The sequence below is a fragment of the Paralichthys olivaceus genome, chromosome 11, assembly GCF_024713975.1.
Source record: "Paralichthys olivaceus isolate ysfri-2021 chromosome 11, ASM2471397v2, whole genome shotgun sequence".
NCBI classification, from domain to species: Eukaryota; Metazoa; Chordata; class Actinopteri; order Pleuronectiformes; family Paralichthyidae; genus Paralichthys; species Paralichthys olivaceus.
The window spans coordinates 4,971,798-4,989,450 of record NC_091103.1 but is presented as its reverse complement, the minus strand read 5'-3'; the positions used below and the strand labels follow the sequence as shown (position 1 = coordinate 4,989,450).

The 17,653-nt window shown below is 40.0% G+C and overlaps 1 protein-coding gene across 6 annotated transcripts in view; it reads right to left on the bottom strand.

Moving 5' to 3' along the window:
- Nucleotides 1–14,421, bottom strand: part of clcn2c (chloride channel 2c) — a 118,647-nt gene extending 104,226 nt beyond the window's left edge. For 3 of the 6 annotated variants that reach the window (XM_020095151.2, XM_069534100.1, XM_020095155.2), the window contains exon 1: nucleotides 14,172–14,360. In XM_020095151.2, coding sequence (XP_019950710.1) covers nucleotides 14,172–14,222 — 51 coding nt within the window. In that variant the 5' untranslated portion in view covers nucleotides 14,223–14,360. Of the gene's footprint in view, nucleotides 1–14,171 lie in introns of all 6 variants that reach the window. The other 3 variants (XM_020095153.2, XM_020095154.2, XM_069534101.1) reach the window with 2 other exon arrangements.
- Between the last annotated feature and the right edge of the window lie 3,232 nt (nucleotides 14,422–17,653).

Here is a 17,653-nt window from a genome sequence, read left to right as displayed (position 1 = left end):
TGAGCTTTTGATTTATATGTGACATAATCCAGAGCATCCAAGATAATGATTCATCTGCATTAGCATAGATGTTATTTGGATATTGAAGGCTGGTCACTTTATTAACTGCAAGCAAACGCTTATTTAAGATCTCAACAATGATATTAAAATGAAATTGTTGGCAAAAGGTTTTGTCGCAACTGTCTACATCGGCGACTACTGATAACGTGTCGCGTTGATGATGTAACGTCTATTTGAAGGGCCGTCCCAATTCGTAGGGGAAGATTTCAACCACTTCCCCTTGTGACTCAGTTTCAAGGGGCAAGATATCCCTCGAAAACAAGGGGTAGGGGTAGGGAAAAGGGGGAAAAGTGGGATTGGGCCCAAGTGGGTGAAGGAACAGAAAAGGAGAGCAGGAGGGGAAAGGAAATTGATGGGTGAGAGATGGATAAACTCCAGAACAAACCCCTTCACAATCCAAGCACAGACTCACACTGCAACTGGGACCAAATGGGCAGAGCTTCAAACAAAGTGCAGGAGTGTGTGTGTGTGTCTACTGTGCATCTTTAATGCTTGTTTCTGCATGTGTGTGTCCGCATGCCTTTGAGTGCACCAAGTGTGTCAGTGCTCTGCCATGTTGTGTATCCATGTGTGTGTGTGTGTGTGTGTGTGTGTTGTGGGGGGGTGGGGATGGGGGGACTAATCGTATGTTGTGGAGAGAACATAACGCGGCGTTCAAAGGCACAGAGTCATTCTCCCAGGGGGAAAGAATGCTGCGGAATCTGTTTGCAAAAAAATAAAAAATAAAGCAACAGCAGCACAAACACTTTTGTTGGAATTTAGAAAATAGTAATTCTGAAACTACGACCAGAAACAGTATGTCAGTGGGAATGTTGCAAAGCACAACAAGGTATAAGTGGAAGAGTACAGCCCCATTATAATGTGATGCAAAATTAAACAGAGCACTATTTCATTTTATACAAGTCGTTCTAACATCTATTTCACAAGTTGTGTTTGCTCTAATATATCTACTGATGCTTTTAAAACCCATTCACCAACTCTCGGCACAACCACCACCAACTATATGCATTAATGAAGGAGCATTCACGATAAACCCGGACAACCAACGCTGTACTGCTCGTTCAGTGGATAAATAAGACAGAGGATGTTTGTGTGTTTGTGTGTGTGTGTGTGTGTGTGTTTTAATCGCTTATTGATGTGTGGAAAAAGGGCTCCTTTAATAGCTGAGCCATTAAAGTGAGCAGGCCAACTCTTGAACTTAATCTCTTCTATTTCTCTCTGCTGTCACATCACATTACACAATCCATCCATTCAAAATACACACATTTACTGTAGTCTCACACACACACAGAAACACACAAACTTGCCAATAGTACATCTCTCCCATGAGCTCATGGGACTAGTTCCTGGAATTGCTACATGGACATGAAGAGGGAACGTGAAGAGAACAGCGGTTGGATTGGTCAGTGCATCCTCATGCCAAACAAACACACACACACACACACACACACTTTACACCACATGTATCAGATGTCCCTCATGTACATTTGTGAAGTGGAGTACACTAATAACGTGCTGACATGTGCCAGATCCGCCAAATAAAAACAACATCTCGCTGTAACATCGCTTTCCAGTTGACTTCAGAAGAGTGTGTCTCCACTGGGTTCCACTGATGCTGCTTTAAACAAGTTACGCTGATCGAGAGTCAGTGAATGTAGAGTTCTGAAAAGGTTTGAAAATGAAAACCCTGTTAATAATAAACCAACATTACAAGATTTAAATCTTTCACCTTGTTCTCAAATATTTGCACATCATTTTTGGGCTGGTGTTAATCTAAAGCTAACAGAAATAAATCACACTCAGTGATTTATAAGACATCGAACGACATTTGCTGTGTGTTTCATAGAGTCTCTATACATCTCGCCTCTTCACCTGATGTCAAACATGTACAGTACAAACTTCTTCCTTACTTTTTAAAAGTAAAATTGCTTATTCTCTACACAGATGTGACTCAAAAAAGTATTTTTAAGTATAAAAATGTACAATACAATAAAAAAGTACATCAGTACATAACAAAAAGGTCATATTAAAAACTATATATATAATATTTTGACTTCCACTTGTGCACACTGCAGTATTTATTGACACTGCTTGTGCAGGTTATCCTACAATCTCTTCTCGCCTAAATGTTTGCTGGGATAATATCAGCATCTAATTTTAAAACAGGGTCCTTGCCAGTACCTCAAACCTTGTTGTGTCCAGTGTTTGTCTGCTCAGCAAGTTGCTCAGGTGGACACACACACGGTTGTTCTTTTAAGAACAGAGATAAGCATCATTTTATCAAGTCCAGCCAAGTCACACTTAGTCCACAACATTTAATCAGGAGTGGAAGCTGAAGGTGAACTGATCTGAACTGGGCTACAAAGCATGAGGTCAGAAAATCAGTGAGACTGAAGCCATTTTCTGATGTGAGCTGAAGTGAGTCAGATCTGGCGATTGTCCTGAGTCGCCCATTCCAGCATTTGTAGAACCCAACATGAGATTGTGTCAGAGACGTTCTCACATACAGGATGTACTCTGTTTGGTTTAGTGGAGGGGTGGAGCAGGAGGCAGTGCACTGTGGATATCGTATATTAGTTTTGTTTACATCAGAAACGACGTGTCTACTTTCCTTTTCATATTCATTCATTTATTTCGACAATTTTGGTGTTGACCAACGCTGACAGAATTGATAAAATCTCGTCGTCTCACGTTTGATGTTGTTTGATGATCCACGTGATGTAAAATGCCACCAACACGTCCACAAAGACTGGCTCTATTCGCTCGGCATGGGCTCGATCAGAAATTACACGGACACAGTTAAAGATTCCAACATTAGCTTCTTGAGTTAGTGAGCATGCTCGTGGTGCAGTCAGATGATGGGAGAGGAAAAGGTGAAGCGGAGTGTGAGTAGTTTGGGAAGAGCACACACAGCAGGCGAATCTGCAGACAAGACATTTACAAAACAACATAAAACAGATGAAGGTGGGAAACAGAGGAGAAGAGGTGTTGGTAATGAATCCACCACGCTGTGATCCGATACTCAGGGCCAGGACCATTAGCAGCGCTTTGACTCTCCTCATCACAGCCACACAATGAGACGCATGAGTCATTATCGCGGCGCTCAGTCTGTGTAGAATGAAACAGGTGGGATCTGCACTGCTTGTTGAATGTGTTGTGACGAGCATCTCACACCTGCCTGTGAGCTCTCTCTCTCAAGGAAAAGGCCAAGTGCCATTTAGTGCTAAAATTGTGTGTGTGTGTGTGTGTGTAGCAGAGCTGTGTAATGCCTGCTTATAGCCAGTGTTTGGTGCATCAAAGCACCTTTCATCATGCCTTCCAATCTGTCAGTGCACGACAGTGGGGCCTCGGCTGCCAAACGCAGCACTGATCAACTCTATCAGCGGCTAAACACTGCCAAGCATCTGTTTAATTACATTCGATCAACACTGAACTCACAGCAATTAAAAAGCCAGGCAGGAGGGGGGAGAGAGTGAAATTCTGGCTTGATGAACTGGAGATGTATCTTGTACAGTAAGGTGATTTCACTGAGAGAGAAAGATTAGGGAGGAGATGACATAATGTTTGAAAGCCCTTTTACAAAACCAGTAATTAAACAGCGGCCTAGAATTTAATGTCTGATTAAAAGAAACTCTGAAATGTGTTTCTAAACAGATTCTTCTTATTAAAAGAAAATATAAGAAGAACCCTCGGTTCCTCTTTAGCACTGCTGCCAGCAGAGACCTCTACTGATCCGTATATTACTTTAACTCTGAGCAGTAGTGATTTCATGAACTTCTTTATGAAACCATCACAGAAAGAATTCACTCCTCCCCATCAGCACAGATACATCATCCATTACAGGAACCTTTAACATATTGTTATTGTTAATCATCATCATCATAATTGATGCACAATCATGCAATCCATGCAAATTGTTTAAATTGAATTCAGTATATTAGCCAACAAGTGAAATATATAATCATGGGTAAATTCTACATACACTACCATTTGTTAACAGTAACAACTGCAACAGAAAAAATATCATAAAATTTACCAATGGCCAAATAAAGTACTACAGTTTTCACTAGCACACGGGGACAAAGATATACGTTTTTAGAGAAATGTCCTCTGGTCTGATGAGACAAAAATGGAGTTGTTCATCTGTAAAGAGGAAAAAGGGCAAGTCACCATCCCAACTGTGAAGCACAGGGGATTCACGCTGCATCATGTTGTGGGGGTGGTTCACAAGAGATGACATCACTTCTCATGCATGTTTCATGTAAACTTCTAACCCAATGCAATTGCAAGAAAGTGAATTAAAGTGAAATAATCTAATTATTGGAAACATTTCTTGTATAACACACAATTATAGTTTAACAAGAACCGTTTAAACCTTCATCTGACACACCCCAATGTTGTATTATTATTATTTTATAACATATATTCTTAACTTTTTTGACATTTTTCTCCTTGGCAATTTCTAGATTATTAATTTGGTTGGTAGATCTAATAGTCCACTGTGATAAAGGACTATTAGAGTTTCAACAGAAGTAAACATCTGGATAGATTTGTCTTATTAAAGATTTGTTAATAAAACAGCTTGTTTTGCTCGTGCCTTCGTGATCAATGGCAACAATTATCATGTTAAACTAATAAAACAGTGCTGCTGAAACTTCTCTGCACTTCTCTGTCCGAATCGAAAACCATAAGGAAGATAAATACTATAATTAGTTGACTTCTCATTTTTAGTCTCAGAGGAAACGTTGAACTGTCTGCTCCAGACAGAGGAAGAGGATGAATCTCTCTGACTTTTCTTCTCGTGCAATTTACTTGTTAAAGACCAAATACTTCAACTAATGACCATCAGCCTCAAGTGTACTTTGTGTTTACTCCTAAGTAGCGAATCCCACGTTAACAGTCTAAACTAAGAAGAATAGTGTATACATCACATCTGCTCCACATGCAAGCATTATGTTAGCAGTCCAACTACAGCCTTACAGAGCCACGACCAAAATTAGAGCGACATTGGAGTACTTTAAACTATATATGCTTAGAACATTATGTCTCAGCCTTCCACCAAGCAACACACGCTAACCACCGGAGGTTCAAGTTTGAACTAAGGGCTGCTGGTGACTAATCAATGTGGACGCTCAACATTCAAAGATGTGATGATGACTGAGGCGTCCAGCCACGATGTGGATGGTGAGTAGTGAGAAGATCATCCTGTCAGACCACAAGACAATGATACCAGCAGCTAAAGATGGAGGGACCAGTAACACATCACATCCTCTTTTCTGTTGTGACAATAATCATGACCAATACTCAGCTTGACTATTACTGCAGCCGCCCCCAACAGACAGTAGCTAGACGTCATGTACAAGATGTGAGATGAGGCAGAGACACTCAGCTTTCTTCACAGTAACATCCTACTGCAGAGACATGAAATCAGACAAGGTGAAAGGAGATGAATCCTTTTTAACAGCCAAGGTTAATGAGTTGAAACTTCCCTTTCCAAGTCTGGATCTTTCTCATGATCACAGTAGATACATAAACAAGACACTTTTTTATCACGAAGAGGTGTTGACGGTAAAAGCAGCTCCAGACATGGACACACACACACACACACACAGCTGATAGTGAACATCCACTGATTTGTCAACTTTGACTTTGCTGCTTTAATGGAACACAGTAACTTCAAGGTGACTCAGCTGTATTTGTCCAGGCGGCCCACATGGTTGAATCAACAGAACGACAATGTGTTCTTCAACTGGTAGTGACAAGAGGAAAACAACTGCTATTCATCTACAATAAAAAATTATTCCTGGAAGATGAGCAGCAAATTAGATTGGGGCAAGATTAGTGCTAGATTAGCGCAATGCTCTTAGTAATCGTCCATCATTTTTTTAGATTTGACATTGCATATAAATATTGTACTCAACAAATAATGCTGAAAATATTGGAGAATAAATCTAACTCAACAATTTCCAAGACTTTAATTTAAATAATAATAATAGTTTCCTGAGAGACGAAACCCAGGGCAAAAGGTGTCAGAAAGCCACACTGTCCTGCAAGCACAGATTAATTAATGTGATCAAACAATAATAGTAATAAAAGTAATATTTTTGGTCCGATAATGGCTCCATTGCAAAATGTAAGAGAGGCTTGTTATCTCATCTGCCCGCATGCTTATTGTAAAAGCAGAGTAGCTCATATAAATGGAAATGGTGCTGCATCTTAGACCCATTTGATTTTCAATAAGGGCACTCATCATTGACAAGCATCATGGCAAGTGTCAAGAAAACTAAAGTAGATGTGAGATGCTGCGCTTTCCCTGAGAAATTGAAAATTCAACAGACAAAATTATCCAGTGTGCTCCGTTTGCAAGGACGCGCTCGCAGTGATGAAAAAGTTCAATCAAGTCTTTAAAGCCGCAACGTGCAAATAAACTGAATGAGATGCATGGACATCATTTTGCACATGTAGTCCTACATGTAATAAAAAGTTTGTTGAGACTGTCACCTTTGCGGTGATATTGTTATATTTATTGTCTGGGAAAATAAAACACAAAAGTTTAAAAATTAATTAAAACAATAGTATTACAGTAATGCTGATAAATGGATATCTGATCTTCCAGTATTTTGGACTAATCTGCACATAATCACCTTTTATTACAGTCGAACAAACCATCACTCATTGCGTTTCTCTCCTGTTTGGCTCTTTTGTCTCACTGCACCGTCACATCTCAGCTCTGCCAGGCTCACACAATGACCGCTTGTTCGGCTCCACATCAAAATCCCAAGGATCAGACTGGATTTGTCAACCGTATTTCCAGGAGTTCTCTTTATACTGGCCTCTCCTCTGTCCTCCTGAGTCCGACATGATCACAAAGCTCTGCAAATATTTCAGCTTTATCTCATGCATCGTAATATCAGAACAAATTATTATTGTTTTTTTTTGAGATTTTTGATTTTACTTTTGTCATTTTTCTGTTGATCCAATTATTAGTATCTATTGAAGTATTTTCAGTGATGAATAAAACTTGTGAAACTTGACATATTCTAATTTAAAGAGCGGACTGGTGGTTATTATATGTTCAGAATTTCAAGGCTGGCAAATCTTTGCTTTTAAAATCAAGTGCTGATCTTATTTTGTTCGCATCATTAATATCTTTGGATTTTTGGTCAGTAAAAACAATTCACAAACCCCAATATAAGCTTTAGAGAAAACGCAATGATGTCTTGATTATTGACATGTGATAGACATAATAATCATACATTGGATTAATCGTGGTAATAAATCAGTAGTTAGACAGCTCTAAAAGTTGAAGTAATTGAAGCTAGTTGAAGCAACATTCAAAGTCAGTGGCTATCAGCAATGTAGTAAATGTCTTTGATTGTTTTTTTCGAGGACGTGTGGTAAGCTTTAGTAAATGTTTGACAATTGTTGTAAAGTTAACTCCTGCATCACGATAAAAACTTCCAGTCTGACTTCATTAGGACTTGATACAATGAGATGGACCTACATATCTAATGTGTTTTTCATGTTTTCTCTGATTCTCTACTCTGCTGTAAACCTGTTTTCACCTGGCATTTTTGTGTGTTAATCTAATAAACAGAGAGTTATCACTGAACAAATATCCACTTGCCTTAGATGTCGGGTTTCTATCTATTCTCTAATTCATATTTGTTAAGGACAAAGACGAGGAAGAAATAATTGCATGATACTAATCAAGGGACACGCCTCAACAGCTGAATCTCACTCATTTGTTAATCTATTGACCCATCAAGCCCATTCTCTCCTCCTCTCTCTCCATCTCTCAATCATTAATCATTAACACGACTGTGTGATCAATGCATCTTAGAACAAACACACTCCACCGTTGACTTTACCAACAGACACAGTCAACATTTATTCTGTTGTACTGTGGAGTGTTTGACAAATTCACAGTTATGACAAACAGTTCCTCATTAGGAGGCTTAATTCTTTTGCCATTGTGCAAATGTTTGCGTTTGATCCATCTCACACCACAAGCCCCGACTGAGGAAATCCATCACAGATTTGTTTGTGCAGAAAGTAAATGGGAGGTGGAGAGTTCACTTTTGTAGAGAAAAAGAAAAAGCAAAGGTTTATCTTTTGAAACGCACACAGAAAAACCAATGGAGGCTTTTAATGCTTATCTGCAGCCAGACCCAGCCTATTCACAGCTTTGCTCGGAACAAATGCTATGCAAATACCCCTTTCTCTGCACAATAAAAGGCAGGGGGTCAAGGAGTTGTTGACCTGTCGTGCAAAATAAAAAAAGAAGACTTTGCCCGCAAGACATGATGGAGTGATAGTGAAATAGAGGAGTAGAAAGCTTAGGTACGGAGAAATTTCCACCACGGATGCAAGGGAGCAGACATCAAACAGACATTGCCACAGCTACATAAAGCCTAATTACTATGGTGAGGAGAATAACACAGGGTTACAAATTATCCTGTGTCCCAGCAAGACAACATACATACACACACACACACACACACACACACACACGCACAAGCAACTTATTACATTCCCATGTTTCTCTTGCAGATGGTTTCACTTCCTTGTTGCATTCATAAACCAGAGGTCCTGCTGGCAAAAAAGAATGACGGACTATAACTTCTTTTCACATGAAATAGTCAGTACCAACAGGGACAGGTTTAAGTGCACAGATCTGGTGAATAAACAGCTGTAACTCTGCTTCCAGCGTGTACAACATTGAATTACAGGTTTTCATAGCTGCGAGGTGTCAGAGTGGAATAGGACTATTAACACATTAAAAGCAGCGTGGTTCCCTGTGACCTTATACGACTCTTCTCTGAGCTGCGGAACATCCTCACACTCAACACAATGTTCACACACCTTCAACAGCTCTGGGATATCTGGTCATGAGACTCCAGATGGACATTTAACCTTACACACAAACAAACACGCACAATCTCCCAGCACATTCTTTTGCTTGGGCAGTAACAATAACAAGCCATCAAAGGCAACTAGCAACACAAAAGGGGAAGGAGTTGCAATCCCTAAATCCACCAGGGACGTGATAAAGAGGAGGAACATAAAATGCAATGAACCAAGTTGGAATGAGTGCTGCATCACTGGCGTAATGACACGAGCAGGGTGCAGTGACAGAATAGCATGAACTGCGACCTACTGTACATGTGTGCTGTGCATTCACAACCACTTTGCCACATGTTCAGCAAAGTCAGAGGTCATTCATTGGTAATAAGTTCTGATGTTTGAGTCCTGTAAGTAGGTTATCAGGAAAATGGGCGTTACAGTCTGCATAGCCCCTCCCAGTGGAACTGGACACAATCCTCTCAAACTTTCTGGCACAGGACATTTTGTTTGTTGTGCAAGTTGTAGTACTTCAGCGTGTGTGATATTCCTTTGATAGTGTTTAAATATAGCCTACACTTTGGCATGTACAGGATTCATATTGAATTTAAAGGTGTGTGTGTGTGTTACAGGTGTCAGTTTGCTATTTTATGTTGATGATCCGGTTATCCGGCAATCCGGTTGGTCCAGGTCAAATGGATAGCTTGATAACAACAAATGAGAAGCCAGAGCTTTAGGAGTTCCTCTTCCAACATTTTAGAGTGATTTTCTGAAGAGAACATAATAAAGAATTCACTGCTTCAAACTTCTCAGACATAAATATTGTTTTCTTAAAGTTTATATCAATTCCTTTGGGTTTTAGAATATTGACCAAACAGAATAACTGATCTGAAAAAGTAAACTGCAACTTTTTTTTACAAGAAGATTTTGTTGAGCAAATGATTAATCTAGAGAACACTTGGCAGATTAATCAATAATGAGCTCTTACTTGCAGCCACATTCAAAACAACATCGTAAACATAATGTGTGTTAGCCCCTCCCTGGCTGGAAAAAACCAACATCTTTTTAACTCCAGTTTGGAGAACAGACCTTTAAAATGTGTGGTCTTTAAGTCCAATCCTATATAACGCTGATGATATCATCTTTTATGAAGTCAAGTCCAGTTTTTATAGTAGTACTCGCCACAACACTGATCTTGATCTTTAAAGTTGGTTGAACGCTCCTTTAAGAATGTCCTGTATCATTATGATCAAATATAGGGGATCATAATGATTTTCTGGTTAATTATTACAAATCTGGACAAAGAGTTGTAGCTAAAAAAAAAGACTGTTAACACTGTTTAACCCAGGTGGTGTAGCCACGGGCCTCCGGGTGTTCTCAGACAAGTCATGAATACAAAAACATCAACTCACAAAGACAAGTCTTGATGGGGTTTTTTTTGATAACAGAAACCATTTTCTGCTGGTAACGTTTAAGTGAATCCAAAGAAGCTAAAATCTACATTTGTAATGAATCCTTATTGCCACTGCAGAGCTGCTCGAACCCGACAAGGTAACATGGTTCAAACGTGTCAGTTTGTACCAAGGAACCATCAGAGCACACTACTGATGTGAAAAAAATACAACAGTGAAGGTCAACGCAAGAAAATGTTCCGTTTTCTCTCTTGCTTGCAATAAAAAAAACTTAGAAGCTACTCTACCAAATGAGCAGGTTTTTTTCAAGTTGTTTTGGCTTAAACCAGCTGTGAGTAGCATCATCATTATCATCACTATCATTGGACATCAGACACCTTGACAGAGAAGCTCTTTCAGTCGAGACATGAGTGTGATATGTATTCAATAATATATTATAAGCTAAGATGTTATATAAGCCTCTATAAGGTATGTCAATAAGTTTCACAGAGTGTTATCAATTAAACTGGAGCAATACTGATATACAGTATTGTTTAGGAGTACTCGTGCCATTGCACATAAAATGTCATAAATTGTAGCCTTTCACTTGTTATGGAATCCCATTGTACCGACACCTCATACAACTTTTACCTTTGATACCAAAGTGGCCTTATTATAATTTATAGGTATAATATGACACTCATGTCCACATACCTTAAGTTATTCCAAAGTAACACAACTGATTGGTTTTGTTTCCCCATTTTGATAAACAAATTAGTTCTTTATCATTAGCAATGGAGTAGCATGTGAATATTGGCTCATACTTTAACAACCTGCAAGACACTGTGGTTAGCAACGATACTGTAATGGAAAAGTGTGTTTCAAGGTCTTTACAGTGCCATTTAACTCATGGTTAAAGCTGACACTGGCATTGATTGTTAATACTAATATGTTACTAAGTTCTGATTACAGATGCTGGCTGCTGAGGTTCTGGGCTCTTTAGGTCACAGATTTACTTTTAGCCTCTCTTAGCGATATTGTAATTAATAGGCTGAAATACTTGATTTATTATTTTCATTACAATAACCAGCTCCGTGGCTCAAAATAAAATCGAACTGAATTACCTTTTTTATTATAATTTATTCTTCTTCTAGCCATGGATTTTATTATTTGTCCCGTAAAGCACTTTTTAACTTTGTTTAGATAAGTGCTATACAAATGCAGTTATTATTTGTATTATTATTACTTGTGTCAGGGCCAAGACATTCTGGTTTCAATCTTAATTTTTTTTTTTTTTTTTTTTTATCTTAAAAAAGCTGAAGAAACAGTAATAAACCATTTGACACTAAAATCATTTGAGCATACTAATAATATACCAATAATGAATGTTGTAGTTTAGCGTATAAAATACACTGCATGTGGTTACATTTGATTTAATGTCATTCTCGTCAATACACTGAGCTGTCAATTATATACACGAACAACTGCGTACTGCGACAGTATCCTCTAACAATATGAATTTTACCCAAATACAAACGATGCATCACCCTGTTGTTAACACACAATATGTTGAGGATGGTTTTATTTTGCAACTCCACCAACATTTCTGTACACGCAGTCTTTCAGCCTCTCACAGCCGCACTACACTGTGGCCTCTTTGAGCATCCACTGCCCACAACAAACCCACACAACCATCCTGACTGCCAATATCACACAAAGACACCATGTTACTACAACCCACGGTGAGGAGATGAGGGGGGAAGAGAGAGGGAGAGAGAGAGAGTGCATTTATCTTTAAAAAAGAGGTTATTCTCACACTGAAGCTATTTTTATTTGAGTTAATTTAGATGCTTTCACTATTGTGTCCACGTAACAATCATCCAAGTACAGCAGGGAGATCTCATATTTACAGAAAGAGAGGTGTGGAAGTGTGGATTTTTTTCCCCAGAGTGTTTTAAAGGGCCGAGCACGAGACCATGCGAGGGTGACACAGCGTCCAGCGCTGAATCAGCAGGTCGCATGTTGTGTAATCTCTCTCTCTCTCTCTCACACACTCGCACACACACTGATTAACTGCACACAGTGAGGAGGGGGGGTGTGTTCTTTACCAAGAAACTTTTTTTTTTTAACAAAAGGAAACAGAGGCCCAAAGAAGTGTTACAGTTGTGGCTCTTCTTGATTCAAAGCCTCGCTGCCATTGAATGGGTCCAGTTGTCCTATAAAACAAATCTCTTCAAACAGCAGATTCTTAAGGCTTGACACAAGTTTTGTCAGGAAAAGTTCAACCGGAGACACACGTACTCCAAACCCACCCTTAATCACTCTGAGGGGCATGATGTGATCTCCGCGCTGCTCTAAGAGGGATCTGGGAACCACAGGAAGTCCTTCAAGAGGAGCAAAATGATCAATTGTTTGATTCTCCACGAGAAACTCATCCTTTGTTTCTCCCCCAACACTTTTATTTTTTCATTGCTCAACATTAATAATCAACAAAACTAAAGTGGGTGTCCATGGACCTGAATCAGTGTCTGTCTGAGGGCATGTGACGTGAAAATGTTTGGGAGCCCCCTGCTGTATAAAACAGGCCTAATATCAAACTCTTTGCTCAAATGATTTATCTTCTACACTGTGTGCAAAACATCTCTGGATCCCGACAACCGCCTGCTTGTTATCTATGCTAAAAAAAGGAAGTGACCTCAGATAAAAGCTGCAGGCATACAGTCACTTTTAAAGTCTGAACTCAGATTCAATCACTGTCCACACTCAGTGGGGCCTGCATGCAGGATCCAACCATCATTTGCATGGCATCTTAAGACACACCATGCATGTAAACAGCAGCTTTCCCATGATGCACGCAGAACAACAGTGAATTGATCTATTGTTGGATGGTGCTGGTTGATATCAATGCAGCCCACACACACACTAAGTTCCTCACCCCTATTTACTGTACGTTTCCAGATGACCACTTGGTATGCTGGCTGCTGCACTGTTGCTGTGAAGACTTCATACTCTTGCATGCCATAGTTATTACATTCATAGCATCAGGCAGAATATTTGCCAAAGTTCTTGATGGACATATTTCAAAAAAAAAAAGCCCATTGAAAAATGTGTAAAGGAAGATTTGATTTGCTTATTAACTAAATATACATGTTGCATAATATTACTCCAGGTGTGTCACACATCATGAGGGTCTCATCTTATCTAATAAGAATAAACTTTCTAATATATGTTGAGAACAATATATATTGAGGGTCTCTCAATGATTTACAGTGGGGGTTGGGTCAAGATCGAACCACAGGAGACTAGACTTTCACAGGTTGGTCAAATCCAGAGGTTATAAACAATGAGTCGAAACTAACTCTACTATAGCAAAGAGTAATATGAAGTGTTTGACAGTTCCCACAGTGTGTTCTTGACTTGTTAAGCGGCCTAACAAGCACACAAAAGGGCACATTATGCACTTACAGACGCTTAAAGCCTCACACAGCTGCCTGCACCCCACAAACCTCAGCACTTCCACGTGAGTGTGCTGGAGGAGAACTCCGTTTAAAAACCGCCAACTTCTACTTCTCTTGGTCTCCACACACACACACGCTGCAATCAACACCACGCAACTCACAGACACGCACTGTGACACAGGAAACACACGTTCGGCACACATGTCGTGCACCAACACGCGTTTATTCGGCCCAAATATAACTTTTTTTTTGTATTGTGTCGGTACAGCAGCAGGTCTTCTGCCGTTCGCCCGACAGGCAGGCAGCGCTTTAAATGACATGGTTTGTAAGGGGAGTCTGGCGTCCCCCCCGCAGGAGGACAACACGTAGCTGTGTAGCGTGGTCAGAACAAAGTTCAGAGACAACAGGTCCAACTCACCAGGGTTTGTTCATACTGCAGCGCCCGCTGGTCGGAGCCGTCCCCCGCCATGGCTGTGTGTGTGTGAGGGACAGAGCCCGGCCCCCGGATCTACTGGTTCACTCAAACAGAGACGTGTGTCTGTGTGAGCGCTGGGTAAAGCATCGGTTTGACCGCAGCTCGTGTGTGTGTGAGCTCACTTTGTGAACTCCAGCTACACACTGAGACACGCTGTCACACACCGCCGTCATTTTATATCCAAGTCCAGTCTGCGCGCACTCTCTGTGAGGCGGGACCTTCTCCGGGATCCACCCTCCCATCTGGAGCTGTGCGTCAATCAAGAACTCACAGCGCGTCAAACATCCGTGAGACAACTTTCTGCCTGTCTGTCTTCATGTCTGTCTTCATGTCTGTCTTCATGTCTGTCTGTCTTCATGTCTGTCTTCATGTCTGTCTTTCTCTCTTTTTACTTTCTTTATGTCTCACTTTTAACTTTCTTTTAACTTACTTTCTGTCTGTCTTAATGTCTGTCTGTCTTAATGTCTGTCTGTCTTCATGTCTGTCTGTCTTCATGTCTTTCTTCATGTCTGTCTTTCTTCATGTATGTCTTTCTCTCTTTCTTTCTTTTTACTTTCTTTATGTCTCACTTTTAACTTCCTTTCTGTCTGTCTGTCTTTTTACTCTCTTTCTTTTAACTTCCTTTCTGTCTGTCTATCTGTCTTTCTTTCTATATTCCTATTTATCTTCTTTCTTTCTTTCAACTTTTTGAATGCCTGTCTGTCTTTCTTTTTACTTTCTGTCTTTCTTTCTTTTTTCTTTCTGTCTTTCCTTCTGTTAACTTTCTTTCTTTCTTTCTGTCTGTCTTCCTTTTTACCTCATCTTTCTTTCAACTTTTTTCTGTCTTTCTTTTTACTTTCTCTCTTTCTTTTTTCTTTCTGTCTTTCCTTCTGTTAACTTTCTTTCTTTCTGTCTTCTTACTCTCTGTCTTTTTGTCTTTCTTGCTGTCTGTCTCTCTTTCTTCTTTCAAAACAACTCTACTTGTGGACAAAACTCCTCAAGTCACCTTGAAGATCAACATGCTGGTAGTTCACACTCCTCACTTTGGAAAGTACTCAAGTTACAAGGAATAAATATTGATTTTATCAATGGTAGACCTGCTGCCTGACACCGTGACATGAACGTGTCACTGCATATCTAGTAAATACTTATTATGAATGGTTATTTGGTGCTCTGTAATCCGATACACTAGATGACAGTTGAGTGACACGACAACACAAACATGGTAAGTCAGAAAAAGAGCTTTGACTGACGGTGAATCCACCAGTGGAACAGAGGGTAGTAAACTGCAGCTGTGCTGAATGGGTTGAATCTCTAGAACTTTAACTCTTGACTGTTTTCAAGATATTAACACGCTGGCCCCAAGCAGAGGAAATCTTTTCCTGAGGTTGAAAACTTGATACTGAGAAACTTAAGTGTTTGATGTTCTTTTGCAGTGATGTGAAACAAATACAGGGAGCCTATTCATAGATGGCAGCAGGGTGTTCAACCTGAGATGTAACACCACAGAAACACACACTTGGGCCCTCAAAGATATTTTCTATTCAAACAGATTTGAGTTTGTGCATGAGTGTGTGTGTGTGTGTGTGTGTGTGTGTTGGATAGAGTCGGTTAATCATTACAACTCCTTTGCTTTGTGTGAATCTTGTTTGAAAGTGACAGCCTCTGTAGTTTAACCCCACATCTTGGCCCTTATCAAGATTATGCAATCGTTCTCCTTCTCGACACTTTTGTCAGCTAGAGTTCTTCCCCATGGAAAATAACTGGAGGTACAAGCACAAACGTTGATGACCAACACCCATCCATCCATTAACTGACACTTCTCTCTGAATTATCACAATGGCAAGAAGTTATATGCTCCTCTCTTTCTTACACACAGATACACACACACACACATACACACACCAACACCTACACATCAGGGTACAAGAGACACACAAGCAACCAAAGGCTGAGGCCTCTGGGTAATCCAGCATCTTAAGACAGAGAAACATAGTCTTATGTGTAAACTGCTGCAGTGCACTTCACTGCACTGTAGAGGTCAGGCCCACAAAACTAGCAGGACTATTTGAGTGGCTAAGAGCTCTAGATTAAAATGTTACCTCCACCGGGTTTTAGATATAAAAGCTTTCTGGTGTTGGGGAGTAATAATGTATATAGCATTAAGTAGTATAAAGTGTTTTGTGTCTCCAGAGGGAGCTGAGTGAAGTCTGATAAATATCTTTAAGTGATGACACTGCTGAGAGAAGTTAGAAACCCAATCGCTGACCAAGCTCTCTACATGCATTGTGGCTAATGTGGGCACCGGGTTATGTCAAAGAAAACCAACGTGTGGCATTAAAGAATATACACATCTGCAAAATGTGCGGCTGTGTACACATCTGCAGGTGTAATGTGTCGACAAAACTGAAAGTCTCCAGTGGTCTGGGTTAGAAGAATCCAAAGAGAGTTTTTCAGTCATATCCACTCTGTCTTCTTTGAGATGCTACAGCCAGAAAAGTTTGCAGAGAACATGGACTGTGGACGATACAATACTGACATATGTCAATGTTATACTATGGTATATGATGGCAGTTCTTCAAATATGTCTTAAACAGCGATCACAGACCATATGAACATTGGGACGTCTTGATTTGTACAATTCAAACTGCTGAAGTCTCACATTGATTATTTAATTCTTCATAGTGTCTTTAGCTTTGATGGCACTGACCCTCGTCCTTCACCGTTCAAACTTGGGTTTAAAGCACCTGGTGCATGCTGGATTTCATGCATGTATCAGCTGAGTCGAGCTGCTCAGTCTGGAGCAGCTCGACTCAGCCGGACTGGACAAGTAGTTGTCATTGTCCTTGTTGTGAACACGCTGTTGTCATGATCGACTTAGGTTGATGAGTCCCAGCCATCGCTGCCACAGAGCAGGGGAAGTTTATGAATATTGAAGCATCACATATTCAGACTGCACCAAATTCCTTCCTCGGGCCCATAAGAATACATATTTTATGTGTTCTCTGGATATACAAGCAACAGACAGACCGACACAGACCGACAGTGTAGGGTGGGATACATTATTATTTTAGAATTTTTTTAATGGGAAAGGAAAAGTCAGTACCCACCAGCCACTGAGACTGTGACAAAATATGATGGTAAAAGACAGAGAATACTTGATTTCAGACAAGTGACGTGAATGTGAGACTTAAGTTCAATAGCCTGAAGCCATACAAACAAACCCCTCACATACGTTTACTTCAACTCTCTTGTTCTTTTCTGTTTGATTCATGAAAAACAGTTTGTTGTATTCATATAAAAAAATAATGCAATCAATCAGCAGCCTTTGAAAGGCTGACAGCTTGTTTGCTTGAGGCCTCCAAGTGTGACAGAGAGGGTCATTACGGGTAAACACACCTACAGAATGGTGAATTAGACCACTGACAACAAAGCACTGGGATGGA